This window comes from Chionomys nivalis, chromosome 26, assembly GCF_950005125.1.
Source record: "Chionomys nivalis chromosome 26, mChiNiv1.1, whole genome shotgun sequence".
Taxonomy (NCBI): Eukaryota; Metazoa; Chordata; class Mammalia; order Rodentia; family Cricetidae; genus Chionomys; species Chionomys nivalis.
In genome coordinates, this window is record NC_080111.1 from 15839402 (window position 1) to 15856314 (window position 16913).

Consider the following 16913-nt stretch of genomic DNA (forward strand, 5'->3'; position numbering starts at 1 on the left):
GGAAAGTTCCTAAGGAGTGCAAGATTATGATGGTGTTGGCTTTTATAGCCAGGGGCAAGTGCTATTGAAATGCATATCTCAGCCAATCAAGAAAAGATCTTTGACTCAGGTGGATGGAATGCCCCAAAATCTCTGTGCTGTCTCTTTAATTACACTTCAGTCCTGTGGGAGGTGTTCTTGTCACTCAGGCCTCATTAGCCAATCAGGCCCTCCAGGTGACCTGCCAGTCAGATGTTATGCGGAGCTCTTCCGGGCTTCTGCACTCAGTCTCCATTTTGCAGAGGAGCTTTCACGGTTGGTTTCCTGTGTTGCCTTGAAGTTGCTGCTGCAGGGAGTTGATGAACTGAGAGCTTTGGCAAACTGAGAAACCACGACATGGTGAGCAGGGGAATGCTTTCTCCAGATGGGGAGGAGCAGAGGGTGAGGTGCCGAAGACAGTATGTTATGTTGTCCCGGGATATGTGTGGGAACCTGCCGCCAGATTCCCTGCATTGTGAAGTCCCACATGGTCCTGTTAATACCAAGACCTAGGGACAGACCTCTCAATAACTGCTTTGCGCTTAATTTGCTTAGAGAATTGGGAACAGGGTGCTGTGTGTACAAACATCTTTCTTGTCAACTTCAATATGCCAAAGTCAGGGAAGCCTAGTTTCTTCAGTATCTTCTCGATATTGAGCACTTTGCATATAACCTTTACATACGATCTCCATTTATATTTAACTATGTGGACGGTATCAAGTCATCTCACCTGTTGGGGAGTGCAGCACTTCTTAGCTGCAATGTAGAAGAGGAGATTTGCTGATACAAAGGATTTGCCAATGGCTTGGAAATTGTTCAGTCTCCCAAAGTAGAATTTAGCTGAGGGGGGACTGCCTCTAAATCACCCAAAAGATAAATGTATTTTAATCAGGGCTGTTAGAGTTTAGGATGCTAGGGTACACATTGTTCAACTGGATTGTTCAGATATTTGGCTCCAAACCATTACAAAGAATGCACTGTTGATTTAAAACCAGACACCAGGCACATCCCCATATCAAAAACAACCTCTATCAAGCCTTTCAAGGAGGCATTACAGTTGGCACCGTAAGTGTGTGAAGTGATTTCTCAATGAAAGTTATATTAATTCTAGAACAGCTGCATTTCCATCCCGTTAGAAAAACAGTTTCTGAGACAAGTTCTCTTATGTTGACGCAGGTGGCCTTGGTCTGCTGCTGTCCAGGGCAATGACCTTGCTGTCCTGTACATTAGACTTTCAAATTTTCTTTTAAAATGATTGTCCCACCTCACAGTCTTAAAATTCTGCATGTGAGTCATGCAGTTGACTATACATTGCAGTTGCAGGGAAAGGATTTGCATATGGAGCATTCCTTCTGTCCTCAGACTACAATAGGAGGAAGAGTTTATTGAAGCTGGTGGAGACACAGTGCAGAAAAGGAGAGGCTGGACTGAGGGGGAAAACTTTCCCCCTTCATAAGTAGTTGAGATTAGCTGTGTGGATTCAGGTCGTCAATTGTGGATGCTCTATGAATGTCCTGATTGACCATTGTTTGCAGTCCACAGACCAGCACAAAAAGGATCTGGGAAAGGGACTGACCTTATCTTTAAACCTAATTGCTATATTTACAGTAGTTCATCTACAATAGAAGATCTGGGCAAAATGTTGTAGCCTTACTTAACAAGACTTTTCTCTATTAAGACATTGATCTTTAGGGAAAATACATGAAAAATTTTTATTGTGCTCTAATACAAATCCCTTCTCTCTGGAGAACATGACCATAAAGTCTGTCTCAAGTTCTCAAAATAGTTTTTGAGATGACAACTACATCATATTTACATTCTCCTTGCTGCCTCGAAACCCTAAGATCCCTGGATTGTTTTCTAATTCCTGGTCTGTTCTTTAACAACAGTTACAAAGTAACCACAGTTACACTGTAACAGTAGTTACTTTATGAATGTGACCTGTTTGTCTGCAGGATTTCCCATTTCTGAGCCAATGTGATGGATGAACTGGAAAGTGGGTATGTAATGGAATATGCACACAAAGGACCCTGTGCTTTAGATGAGGAAGAAGATGTGCTCTAGTAGAGTGGGAAAATGTATACTAAATACAAACTGTCTAAACTGGGGCCCTGTCTGCTGGACTGGGAGGGCAGGACTGGAAGGATTGTGCTGTCTGAGTCATTTGATCTCTGATCCTGCTGTAGAGGAGCTGCTAATATTGAGAGGACCAGCTGGGTGGCCCTAGCTAGTGAGGGATTCTGGGAAGGGTTAAAAATCAAGACTACTAGTGGGAGACTGTTTGTGAGTTCATTTCATGATTCTCTCTGTCTCTGCTGTACAGGGTGGTAAGAAAGACCATAAGCAATCCTGTAATAAGTGGGGTAGGGGGTGTTCAGAGCAGGTCTGTTGAAATGTCATTTCTGCTGATACTTGGAAGTACCATGAGCTAGACTGTAGTTATGTTGGTCCATGTGGTTCATGTTGGGAGTGGCCCTTGTTCTCTGAGCCCCTTTGTGTATAGAAATACTGCAGGCCTGGAATGGAAGGAAATGATGCTGGTTGTATCTCTGTCTGGAGTACACACATGGGCACTGCTTTTGTTGTACAGTGGGAAGAGAGATTAGAAAACTGAGGGTTTAGTTTCTAGAAGTTCTGAATATTGCATTCCAATTTCAGGTTTGTGTTATAAAGATTACAAATTGTTTAGGACCTGGTAGAGCAATAGTTGAGTAGAGTGCTTTTAACATGGTGTTACCACTAGCTGCAATGGTGTGATCCAGTGAAGCTTAGTTCCAGGGGACAAAAAGAGTTTCTGATGTGCAGAGATTTCTCGGTGTGCAGTGTGTTAGACTGGTAGATAGGGCACAATCCACACATTCTGCTCTATTCCAAGTAGCAGGAAGCAGATTTTAAATCATTTTTTAGGTTGTTTTGATATTGAAAAAAAATTAATTAGTTTAACACTTCATCAGGCATCTTAAAATATATGCTCAGTTAACAGAAAGGAGTAATTAAGGCCATACAGATAGGTTACACAATAGATTATTAACTTTTACAGTTTTAAATGCTAGTATAAAGGAAACAACAGCTGTGAGGAGACATTAGATAATAAAAAAGTCCTACTATATTAAACCAACCTGTATGCTTTAAAGATTCATTGCATTCGGAATAAAAACCACGATATGTGTTAAACTGGGGAATAAAGTTTTAGAGACCACTTCAATCCTTAAAGATTAGCTTCAAACAAAAAGATCTCTTGAGTAAAAGAGACAATAGTTTATCAGAGAGCATTATCATTCAATCTTAACTAATTCATAAGATTAACAGATGTTTTCCTTTTGATTAAATATAATTTCCAACAATAAATCTTCATAAAGTTAGGGTTACAGCAGAGTTTTGTTTTGTCTTTACAAAAGTATGAAAACATTGAACTAAGGAATCTAAAAACCACTAGACAACTGAGATATCTAAAAAATAACACACCATCCAAATAAAATATCCCCCTTCAAAAGAATAAATTGGCCTAACACTCACTTATTATAATCATGTTAGGTGTCTTTTCAAGGTGAAACAAAAAGACATTTTGTTTCCTTTTTTAAAGACAGATTCCTCCATGTTGCTCTGGCTTTCATGGAACTCACTTTGCAGGTCAGGCTGGCCTCTAATTTAGTGAGATCTACCTGCCTCTGCTATAAAGTGATAGGATTAATGGCATGCACCACTACAGCCTGACAAAAATTTATTTTACATAGACAGGTGGTGTTGTTTCTTCATTTTAAATGTTGTTTGCTTTATACTTCCTGTTTACTAAGGTAATATTATATCCCTCTGAGTTCTCTGATGGAGCTAAAGACTCGATAATTATAATTATGCATGTTAACAAATTGAAAAATATGAACTAAAAATGTATAAAAAGTAATTTATGTACAACACCTTGGGTTTACTAAGATAGGATAGATGATCAAACGTTTTCTCTAAATTTACCAAATGCAAATGGATTGGACATTATTAGTATAATTCTTCATTGTATATATTATATATAGTTATTGTATTCAGTGCATATAGCTTTACTGTGTTAGTTAAAACCTTCACTTTTTAATTAGACAAATAGGGAAATGTGTGATATTTTGATTATATTCTGATAATAAACATTCCTTAGGGTCACAGCAGAGTTAATCATTACTTGACCAAAAATTACCATAGAGGTTTTCTGGAGGACTCTGGACAGATAGGAGTCAGGATTCCTAAGGCAGGCCTAAGAGAATATTAGCACTTTACTAACATGGAGAAGCTGAAGAGGTGGTAGTCACTATTTGCTGGTTAACTGCTTCTCTGATCTTTCAATTAGTTACCCTGCTCTCTGACTCCTCATTTCTTCTTGTTTAATATCAATTAGATTAGTGCTTCAGCATGGATAGAACGTTCTAAGCCCTTTGAAAATGAAGCCCATGTACCTGAGATAGAGCCACAGGATTTGTCATTTGCCCCACTAAATTTTTATCTTTCCTTGACCCACTTTTTTTAATATTTATTTATTTGTTTGTTTATTTATTTATTTGTTATGTATACAATATTCTGTCTGTGTGTATGCCTGCAGGCCAAAAGAGGGCACCAGACCCCATTACAGATGGTTGTGAGCCACCATGTGGTACCTGGGAATTGAACTCAGGACTTTTGGAAGAGCAGGCAATGCTCTTAACCTTTGAGCCATCTCTCTAACCCCCCTTGACCCACTCTTCCCTCAGTTTTTCTCATTCCTCTCTTTCATTTATCTTTTATTTATTTATTTTTCATCCTGACTGCCGTGTTTCCTCCCACTGTTGCTCTCTGTCCCAACCTTCCTGCAAATCTCTCTTCTTTGTTTAACTTTAGAGAAGAGCAGGTCTCTCATACATATCAACCAAACATGGTGTCTTAATTAGGGTTTCTGTTGTTGTGATGAAACACGATGAGCAAAATGCAAGATTGGGAGAAAAGGGATAATTTGGCTTATACTGCCATATTGTTGTTCACTGTTAAAGGATGTCATGGTAGGAACTTAAAGAGGGCAGGATCCTGAATAGATTTTTGTATATTGAACCACCCTTGCATCTCTGAGATGAAGCTGACTTCATCATGGTAGATGATTTTTTGGATGTGTTCTTGGATTTGATTTGCTAGTATTTTATTGAGTATTTTTGCATTTATGTTCATCAGTGAGATGGGTCTGGAATTCTCCTTGTTTGAATCTTTGTGTGGTTTGGTATAAGGGTAACTGTAGCTTCATAAAAGGGGTTTGGCAATCTTACTTCTGTTTCTATTATGTGGAACCCTTTGAGGAGTATAGTTATTACTTCTTGGTTCTGACAGAATTTTGAACTGAAACTGTCTTTCTATGGGCTTTTTTTTTTTTGGTTGGAAGGCTTTTGATGACTTCCTCTCTTTCCTTGCAGGTTATAAACTGATTTGAATTGTTCATCTGGTCTTGATTTAATTTTGGTATTTTATTGACTTCAGCCCTCAATTTGACTATTTTATATCCTCTACTCCTCCTGGGTGAGTCTGCTTCTTTTTGATCTAGAGCTTTCAGGTGTGCTGGTAAGTCACTGGTGTGAGTTTTCTTCACTTTCTTTATGTAGGTACTTAGTGCTATGAACTTTCATCTTAGCACTACTTTCATAGTGTCCCATAGATTTGGGTATTCTGTCCCATCATTTTTGTTGAATTCTACAAATTATTTAATTTCTTTCTTTATTTCTTCCTTGACCTAGAGGTGGTTTAATAGAGCACTGTTCAATTTCCATGAGTTTTTAGGCTTTCTGTGATTAGTGTCGTTAAATCCTAAATTTAAAACATGGTGATCTGATAAGACACAGTGGTTATTCCATTTTTTTGTGTGTTGAGGTTTGCTTTGTTACCATGTTTGTAGTACATGTTAGAAAGGTTCCGTGAGGTACTGAGAAAAAGGTATATTCTTTGGTGTTTTGGTGGAATGCTCTGTAGATGTCTGTTGAGTCCATTTAAGTCAAAACATCCATTAGTTGTCTCATTTCTCTGTTTAGTTTCTGTCTGGTTGACCTGCCCACTGGGGAATGTGGGGTGTTGAAGTCTCCGACTATTCTTGTAAAGCGATTTAAGCTTTAGTAATGTTTCCTTTACATGTGTGGCTGTTCTTATATTTGGGGCATAGATGTTCAGGATTGTGCCTTCATCTTGATGGATTGTTCCTGTTATGGGAATGAAGTGTCCTTCTTCATCTATTCCCATCGGCTTTACTTTGAAGTCTATTTTGTTCACTATTAGGATACCTATTCATGTGTGCTGCTTAGGTCCATTTGATTGGAAAATCTTTTTCTAACACTTTACTCTTCGGCAATGTTTGTCTTTGAGGTTTAGGTGTGTTTCTTGTATAAAGCAAAAGGATGGATCCTGCTTTTGTATGCATTTTCTTAGTCTGTGCATTTTATAGGTTAATTGAGTCTATTGATATTAAGAGATGTAAATAACGAGTGATTGGCTAGTTCCTGATATTTTTCAATAGTGGTGTTTGTGTGTTTCCCTTCTTTGGGGTTTGCGGATGTTAGGTTATCTGTTGCCTGTGTTTATAGTTAGCTTCCTTGGGTTGGAGTTTTTCCTGTAGTACTTTCTGTGTGACTGGATTTGTGGATAGGTATTATTTAAATCTGGTTTTGCCATGGAATATCTTGTTTTCTCCATTTATGGTGATTGAAAGATTTGGTGGGTCTGGTGTCTGTGGTCTCTTAGTGCCTTCAGCACATCTGTCCAGGGCCTTCTTGGTTTCATGGTTTTCATGGAGAATTCCCTGGAGAATTCTGATAGGTCTGCCTTTATATTATACCTGACCATTATCTTTTGCAGCTCTTAATATTCTTTCTTCATTCTCTATGTTTCACATTTTGATAATTATATGGTGGTGGGCTTTTTTTTGGTCCAGTCTATTTGGTGTTCTCTAAGCTTCTTGTACCTTCATAGCGATATTCTTCTTCGGTTTGTGAAAGTTTTTCTCTATGATTTTTTTTTTGTTGTTATTGAATACAGTTTCTGTGTCTTTGAGTTAGTGTTCTTCTCTTTCTTTTATCCCTCTTGTTCTTAGGTTTTAATTTTTTTCATGGAGTCCCAGATTTCCAGGATGTTTTGTGTAAGGAATTTGTTGGATTTATTGTTTTTTTTTTTCCCAATGTTTTGATTTCCTCTATAGTATCTTCAGCACCTGGGATTCTCTCTTTTGTCTCTTCTATTCTGTTGGTTACACTTCCTGCTGTAGTTCCCGTTTGTTTACCCAGATTTTCCATATACAGAATTCCCTTCATTTGTGTTTCCTTTATTGCCTCTATTTCATCTTCAAGTCCTGAGCTGTTTGTTTCATCTCTTTGATTGTTTTTTCTTGGTTTCTTTGAGAGATTTATTGATGTCTTTCAATTTTTTGTTTGTCTTTTCCTTGATTTCTTTAAGGGAATTTTTATTTCCTACATCTTCCTCCTACAGCTATATTGGGGACCCCATCATCCTCACAAAGATACATTGAAAACCATTTTCTTTGCTTCTGCTGGGTTAAGATGATTAAGTCTTCCTGTTGTATGACCACTGGGTTCTGGTGTTACTATGTTGCTTTCTATGTTGTTGGATGAATTCTTGCATTGGCACCTACCCATCTCATCCTTCAATTGGTGCCAGCAGTGTCTTTGCTTCTTGGTCCAATCCTTAAAGTAGTTGTTTGTGTCTTTGAGACCTGTTCTTGGCCAACTCTTTTGTTTCAGAGAGCCATGCCACTGAGGTCTGTCTTTGCACTCTCTCTTGGCCTGCTCTTTTGGTCTGCATTCCTGGGTCACTTTCTTGGTCCAGTGTGTGCAGTCACAGCATGTGCTTCAGGGTCCCTGTCTTGGTCCACCCTGTGAAGCTGCATCTTGTGTTTTAATATTCCTCTGAAGTTGCAAGGGGCTGGGAGGTTTTGGGGGTGGAGTGAGACTTGTAGCTTTCAGGGTCTGATGGATGATGTAGGGGTGTTAGAGCAGCACACCTGGAGGAAACTTGCCTCTTGACTGGCTAGAGACCTGAAGCAGGTGGGGTTTGGGCCCAGAATTTTGCCCCAGTATGGAGGTCCTAGAGAGGTTGTCCTTCTGGGCGGGTCATCACTCACCTCTTTGTCCTTTCTGTGTAATAGCATACTGTTGCAGAGTTCCACTTAGGTTGCGGGTGCATGGATAGGAGGGCTTGGGGCAGAGTGGGACTTGTAGCTTTCAAGGTTCAATGGATGGGATGGGGGTGTTGGAGCAGCCTACTTTCAGGAAACTCTCAGGCTAGCTGGCTAGAAAAGCTGAGGCCACTGGAGGGGTATCCTGGGATTTTGCTCTGGTATGGAGGACATAGAGAGTGGGGTGTCCTGCTGCATGGGTAATCACTCACCTCCTGGTCCCCTCTGCGTAGTAGCAGGCTGTGTTTCAGAGTTCCACTGAGGTTGTGGCAGGGGGTTTGTAGGGCTGTAATTAGAGATTTGGGGCAGAGTGGAACTTGTAGAATATAGGGTTCAATGGATCATGAGTATATTTCTTAAACTTCAGTTTTTACGTTTCTTCACTTATTGCTCATTTGTTTGCTTTACACTTTCACAAGACTGGGGTTTCTGTATCTTTGAAGTCTTTTTTTTTGTTTTTGGTGGTTTGGTTTTCTTTGTTTCTTTTTTTTTATTTTTCCATTCATAAAATTTACACTTCCTCCCCTCCTCTCCTTCCCCTCCCGCTCCCCCCACCCTTTATTCCTTCCCCATCACTCATTAAGAGAGGGCAGGGAATCCTTCCCTGTGGGAAGTCCACCCCCCATCCAGTCCTAGGAAGCTTTGCATCCAAATAGACAAATGGGCTAGGGTCCCAAAAAGCCAGTACATGCAGTAGAAACAAGTCCCAGTGCCTTTATCAATGGCTTCACAGTCAGCCCCCATTTTTTAGCCATTTTCAGATAGTCTGGTTTGATCACATGCTCATTCAGTTCAGGTTCCTCTTAATTTGGTGAGCTCCCATTAGAACAGGCACACTGTCTCAGTGGGTCGACCAACCCCTCGCAATCCAACTTCCTTGCTCATCTTCTCCCTCCTTCTGCTCTTCATCTGGACTTTGGGGGCTCAGTCCATTGCTCTGATGAGGGACTTTGTCTCTATCTCCATCTGTTGCCAGACGAAGACTCTCTCCGATGGGTCTTCTGGTACAGGATCTGTTTTTTTTTTTTTTGTTTTTTTTTTTTTTTTTTTTTTTTTTTTTTTTTTTTTTTGGTTTTTCGAGACAGGATTTTAGGTAGTTTTAGAGCCCGGCCTGGAACTAGCTCTTGTAGACCAGGTTGGCCTCAAAATCACAGAGATACACCTGTCTCTGCTTCCCTAGTGCTGGGATTAAAGGTGTACATCACCCTTCTCTGGCCAACAAGGCTTTAGTGAGTTTTTCAAGACAGGGTTTCTTTGTATATCTGGCTCTGCTGGCACACAAAACATACAGCAGGTTGTTCTCAAACTCACAGAGATCTGCCTGTCTCTTCCTCCCAGGTGCAGGAGTTTAAAGCATGCACCACTATTTCCTGGCCAAACTTGTATTTATTTATATCGTTTTTTTGTGTGTGAAAATATGGTAATATTTTATTGTGTGATTTCATACAATAGAAACTATCTTTACACTTGCATAACCACACAGGAGAAATGGGTTCAATGTTGTACTAGCTATTCTAAGTAATTCATTCTGAATTAAAGGAGGATGGTTTCAACTGACTGAGTTTTCAGATGTAATTTTGCATGAATTAGAATTAGTGTGTTCTCTTAAACTTCTGTATGAAACACAAAATCTAGGGAGAGTTGATGCACTGGTACTAGATTTGAAGAAGGTTTACAAACTTCCCATTCATTTCATGTCTTTGCTGTCACTGTCTCATTCTATCACCATGGTGAATTCCTCTCAGCTTCTATTACATTTCCAAAGGAAATTTCAGGGAAAACTATCTGTCTTCTATGGAAAGGGACATATGGACATTCCCAATTGATTCCATTCTGTTTTTTTTTTGAAATGTGTTTCTTTTTTTAGTGTAATAGACAAAAATACTAATAAGAGTTTAAAAACCAAAATTCTGATCTCTTTGTATCAAGAACTAAGAGCAATTGACCAGGTCCCTTCAGGGACTATTATTTATACTTCTCTTGCTACTTTTTCTGCTAGACTGAAATCAGGTACAAGTATTTGATCATGTAACTTGGGTACTTTTGAACTGTTCCTTACCCATTCCTTTTATTCTAAATTAGATGAAGTTTGCTGTGGGGCAATGGTCATAGACTTTTTAGTACAGGCATTTTTTTTCCCCTTTGGTTTTTTGAGACAGGGTTTCTCTCTGATTTTGGAGCCTGTCCTGGAACTAGCTCTTGTAGACCAGGCTGGTCTCGAACTCACAGAGATCCGTCTGCCTCTGCCTCCCAAGTGCTTGGATTAAAGGCATGCACTACCACCACCCGACTTGTCATGGACTTTTTAAAGATTGGTCAATTGTATTGTTTTAACAAAATGCTCATTGGCCATTAGCCATGCAGGAAGTATATGCTGGGTGACCAAGCAGGAAGTATAGGCAAGGCAGATCAGAGCAGGAGAATTCTGGGAAGAGGAAAGGTTCAGCCTGTAGTTATCACCCAGAGGCAGAGGACAAAAGATGAGATTGCCTTGCTGATTAAAGGTACCAAGCCATGTGGCTGACACAGACAAGAATTATGGGTGATTGTAGGATGTAAGGGTTAATAGGAAGCATGATCTAATAGGCACACCAGTTTAAAATCAATGTAGACCTCTGTTTGTTTTGGGGGACTGAATGGCTATAGAACCAGGTGAAACAGAAACCTCTGTTAACTAATGTTGTCAACATGGAAAACTAAATCCAATGGAAACCTGAGAAAGCTTGGAATTTAATACTAGACACAAAAGAACAGAGTTAAGCATGATTTCTTGGTATCAGCACTTTCTTAGCTGGGCTCTGTTTGATAGAGGCAAGCATTTCTCATTTGAGAAGCTTCCTCATTGAGTTTTAGCTGTAAAAACCTTGCAGCCCTTTTAAGAAGCACCACATCAAACACTTAAATGGTGTCTTATGTACAGTCACCCTCATGCTTCTTGGTGGTGATAGGGACCTTGAAACTCTATAGAATTATGGCAATAAGCATGGCTCCTGCCAGTATCTCAGCCATGAGGCTAGACTCTCAGAAATCTAAGGAATCAGGTGGATCCAGCTGTCAAAGCCAAGGTTTTATCTGTAGCCATATTGCTTAGCAAATTATAGACTCATTTGGTCAGAAAAAAAGAGATATACATTAAAGATAAATTCAAATGAAAAAACCTTTAAATGGTTTCTTGTGTATTTAAAGTTATATGTAGACTTGGGGTAGAAATAAAATGATAAAGTCCTAAAAAAAGGGAGTAGTTGGTCGTGGGGACACATGGCTTCATATCCAATACTGGGTGGCAGAGGCAAGCAGACCTGATTCAAGAACAACCTGGTCTACAGAATGAGATCTATGACAGCCAGATATATACAGAGAAACCCTTTGTCAAAAAAATTAACAAGAAAAAGTAAAAATAGAGTTTATGATAAAGTCCTAAAAAAAGGGAGTAGTTGGTCGTGGGGACACATGGCTTCATATCCAATACTGGGTGGCAAAGGCAAGCAGACCTGATTCAAGAACAACAGGGTCTACAGAATGAGATCTATGACAGCCAGATATATACAGAGAAACCCTTTGTCAAAAAAATTAAAAAGAAAAAGTAAAAATAGAGTTTAAAATAAAACCACAAATAAAGATGAAAAATACACAGAGATTCTGAATACTGTATGTTATTTTGTTGTCTTTGAATTGTTGGAATGCTGAGGAAGGAGCAACAGCCACTAAATGACTTTTGATTATAAATGCTACAGGATTAATCCAAAATATATGTCGGCAATACCTTCCAGGAGTTTTTAAAAGTCATTAGAAGCCCATAGTTGTTCTCTCCTAATTTGTAACTTTTGGCATCAAATTTTTATAGGTGTATTTTATGTCCTAAATAGTTAATAGAATCTCTTTGTATATTTTCAGTACTAATTGTAATAACCAAAGATATAAAATTTTCTTCACTTCATCAAACATTTTCTCTAAAGTATCTACATTTGAATCAGCTAATAAAATTCTGTGTAAGTTCATAAATAGTTAACTTGAGTATAATTTCAATTGTAATAAATGACAAACTACTAACATGCAGTACTTTATATCCTAATTAGCTGATAATAATATCTTTCAAGGACTAGATATTTTCATTACATTGTTAAGTAAGTTGTATTAGGTACAATATCTTGAACAAGAAAATAAATGTATAGACAGTATGTTTGAACAAAAATAATGTCAAATTTGTATCAAATGCAAAGATCCATATCAATGTAAAATATTTGAAATAAGTAGTTGCATTTTAAAAGGAGATTTAACAATCTACCCTTTTATCTCATAATATATATGTCCCCCTTTATTCTTTGTAGAGAAGATTCAATAATCTCCACTTTTATCCTATCATGTCATTGGGTGCCTTTTTAGGTGGATGTTTCTGCCCCACCAATAACTCCCAAATACACAACAGCCACTTCATAAACAATTGATCCAGAAGATTAATAAAACTTATGAATGTTTGTGCCATACCTTAGGCTCATTAACTCACTCTTAGACTAAATATTGACATCAAAACAATCATTCTACCCTTTAAAGCTTATTTTATTCATTTTTCTCTCATTCAATGATATGTCCTTTAAAACACAGATTTCAGCTGGAATTAGAAGTGTAAGGCTGTAATCACTGTACACAGGAGTGTGGGTGGGGCCAGTCTCAGTGAGTTTGAGGGATAGAGACCAGCTTGTTCATGCTGTGACTTGGACTGATCATGAGGCAGACTGTAGGTATGTTGGTCTATGTGGTTCATGTTGGCAGTGTCCCTTGTCTTCTGAGCCTCCCTGTATATGAATTTATTGGGGCAGGGGAGTCTCTGGAAATTCAGGATCTGATGGGGATTGTCCAGAGTACACACATGGACACTGCTCTTGGTGTGCAGTGGGAAGAGAAATTAGAAAACTGAACGTCTGGATTCCAGAAGTTCTCAATATTGCATTTCAATTTCAGATTTGTGTTATAAAGATTACAAATAGTTTAGGAACTGGTAGGAAATGATGATATTGATCTTCTAGCAATGCATGATTAGAAGGCTTTTAATGTGATCCTGCCACTAGCTGCAATGGTGTAATTCAGTGAAGCTGAGTTCCAGGGAACAAAGGAATTTCTGATCTGCAGAGATTTCTCAGATGTGCATTGTGTTGGGCAGGTAGATGGAGCATAATTCACATCTTGGGCCAAAATCCATGTAGGAGAAAATAAATTTTGAATCATTTTTCTTTTTTTCAAAAACAACTTTCCTCATGACATATTATTTTAAAAAAACACATCTCTTGTAATTGAGTTTAAAAAATAAACAAAATGCAGCTCCCACCTCCTTATTCCCAATTCTTCCCATTCCCTCCAAATAAAAGGGAAAATTGTAAACAAAAAATAAAACTAAACAAGAACACCTGTTAAACAACAACAACAAAAACAACAGTGCAAAACTTGCCAAAACAAAGTAGTGTATTTCCCCAGGGGTAAGTGGAATTTACACTGAATCCACTGTGAGTGAGTTCTTTCCACTACAAAAATCTGCAAAGAAAGATTCAAGACAGAAAAATAAACAAAAAGGAACCCAAAAAAATGCACCAGACAAACTTTAGAGGCAGGAGCCCCGAGGAAAGAAGGGTAGGGTGTGCCTAGACCTGGTAAATCAGGAGCAGGCAGGGACTGCAAAAGGCAGAGAGAAGATGAGGGAAGGAAACAAGCTGAACCGATTGGTGCCCTCCAGAGCTCTAGGTAAAAAAAAGGCCTCCTACCATCCATGCCCACCTACCCTTGAGCAAGCCCAAAGAGAGTGAAGTGGAGCAGGAAAATAGGGAGCAGGTTGCACATTTGAGAGGTGTCCATATTGAATCTCCAGAGGGAATATGTCACCCCTGCCTTACTCCCTGGGCCTGCCCTACTGCCCAGAACAGGTTCCTCCTCAGTTATTTATGTGATTCTCCCTCTTCCACAGTATATTTTATTTATTTATTTATTTATTTATTTATTTCTTATGTATACAATATTCTGTCTGTGTGTATGTCTGCAGGCCAGAAGAGGGCATCAGACCTCTTTACAGATGGTTGTGAGCCACCATGTGGTTGCTGGGAATTGAATTCAGGATCTTTGGAAGAGCAGGCAATGCTCTTAATGGCTGAGCCATCCCTCCAGCCCAGTATATCTTTTTTGGAAAATAAATTTCCACCTTCTGTTTTTCTTTTCTTTTTTTTTAATTTTTTTTTTTTTGATCCAAGGGCCAGCTGTTTAAACCACTGTAGAATCCAGACTGGGAGCTGTTGTAATTGGTATTTGGGCACGGTATGGGGCACACAGGTAACCTGTCTGTTGTGCTGAAGGGAATCACCTTGATCTGTCTCCCTCTAAACAGAGAATCATCTAAAGCCAGGGAAATCCTCACTGAATCTTTGTCTAAGAATTCTACATATGCAAACCCTTTGGCAATGCCACTGAATTTGTCACAGACTGCAGTAACACAGTTGAATGAAACAACATCCATGAAAGTGAGATTCCAGCTCTTCTGCTGTTGCACCATAGTCCACATTGCCAACATAGATGGAACTGGCATCAACCTCCATCTTCTCCTCAAGAGACTTGATCACTGAGCCAGCATTGCCTGGGGTTGTACTCTTATTCATCTGCTTCTCTACCTCATTTTGTAGCTCCTTTATCTTCTCATTCTCTTCCTCTATCTCCCTGACTCCCTGAAGCTCTGATCACTTCTAGCAATCATATAGAGAATATCATACACAAAAAATATACAAACATACACAAAAAATAGCAGTAACCTTATTTTCAGAAGTGCTTGGAACTCCAAGTAGTTAGAGTAAATCAAGTTGATTTACATGTACACTGATTCTTTAAAAATCTGTTCTCTTGAAATTCCATTTAAAAAGATTTCATTTCCTTACTTTGATGCAGACTTGTATTCCATCACCAATTGTAGGAAACACCATGGTAAGTGATCCTAACAGACATCATTTTCTTTAGCAAAAGAGAATGAAATGCTTTCAGTAATCAAATCTATTTTCTGTAAAGTAAAAACATTGGAAGACTTCAAGTGAATATTATAAATTTTGGTGAAACAGCCCTTCTCACTGAACCCATTTTCTATTATTGGTAAAGGAAAGAACAGGAGTGTACAGGATGTGTGATGGCCAGTGATTCAGTGATTTTGATTAGAACCTTGTTGTTCTTCTTTAAGAATCAATTATATATATATATATATATATATATATATAGTGTGTGTGTAGATTTGTGTTTGTGCATGGTGTCATCCATATTGTTAATTTTGTGAACCATAATTTAATTATATCATTCATTGTTTTTGAAAATGATGATCCTTCTCCAGTTTGTACTCAGAATATTTTTTATACTCTTTGGTGACTAACAGTTTTATTTTTCTCTTCTTGATCTCAGATGCTTGCTTCTAATTATTTTATTTTATTTTTTCATTTATATTTTAACAATAAAGCTTGCCTGAAGATCATAAACTAAACAGATGCCATGGCCAGCCTTGCACCCCAGTTAATACTGACACACACCTTTATTCACAGTAGTCACACCAGTTTGTTGTAGAGTCAATGCTGGTGTCTCACATCTTTAATCCTATCACTAAGGAGTTGCAGATAGGAAGTGGCATGCCTGGGCAGAGAGAGGAATATAAGGTGGTAAGAGAGAGGCACTGAGGATTGTGTGTTTTGTAGAAACGGCATTCACTCTGAATACTTATAGAGACAGGATATCCCATTTGGTGAGTCTTACAACATTTATCTAGGGTTTCCCTTGGAGGGAATGCTGAGGCTAAGCAAAAGTTAGATTAAGAGAAAAGACAGAATCATAGGTTTGACTGAGAAGATGAAAGTTCAATAGAAAGCAGCCTGAGTTTATTTCTCAGCCAGCATATATACTAAACAGAGTCAAAAGGCAGATCAAAAAGCAGTACAGTCAGCTACCCACCTCCCTGCACCGTGCTTGGAGGCAGCTCAAACCTGTGCATTATCTGATTCAGCTAAGCAGCTTCTAATCACTAACAAGGAGTGCCCCTGGCTGGCCTACACTAGCCCAAATCTTAGTAGAAAAAATGGACTATTTGAGCTGGGCAAAATGCTTTTTCTGTTGGCTAACACAGATGTTATTCAAAGCCCTCAAGTTTACTAGAAGAAGAACAGCAGGCATGCTCAGAATCAAATAGAATCTTTAAGTCTGAAATGACAGCCGGGCGGTGGTGGCGCACGCCTTTAATCCCAGCACTCAGGAGGCAGAGGCAAGTGGCAAGTGGATCTCTGTGAATTCGAGGCCAGCCTGGTCTACAAGAGCTAGTTCCAGGACAGGAACCACAGAAGCTATGGAGAAACCCTGTCTCAAAAATAAAAAAAAAAAAAAACCAAGTCTGAAATGACTCCAGATGGAAACTGAGTCACATGTGGGCTCCCACATTGGACTGGGAACTTTATAGATCTAAGAACTAGTGGCTGGATGCTGTGCTTCTCTGATCATTCAGCTTTCAGCACTACTATCTGCCTACAGGCTTTATGAATAAGATCAGTTTGCACTACATCTAAAATCTAATTTAAATAAAAGGCTTCTTCTTAATTCCTGTTCATGATCTTGGGTCTAAATATCTATCAAGTAACTTAAAATTAAGTTTTTGAATTCTGAGCCGGGCGGTGGTGGTGCAGGCCTTTAATCCCAGTACTCAGGAGACAGAGTCAGGCGGATCTCT

General features: G+C 38.9%; 1 protein-coding gene across 1 annotated transcript in view; it reads left to right on the forward strand.

Annotated features, from left to right (window-relative positions):
* The first annotated feature begins 307 nt into the window (after window positions 1–307).
* LOC130866810 (zinc finger protein 431-like) overlaps window positions 308–16913 on the forward strand; it is a 32488-nt gene continuing 15882 nt past the window's right edge. Inside the window, exon 1 of the mRNA XM_057758429.1 lies at window positions 308–378. Within this exon, the coding sequence (XP_057614412.1) occupies window positions 376–378 (3 nt within the window). The 5' untranslated portion in view covers window positions 308–375. The remainder of the gene's footprint in view (window positions 379–16913) is intronic.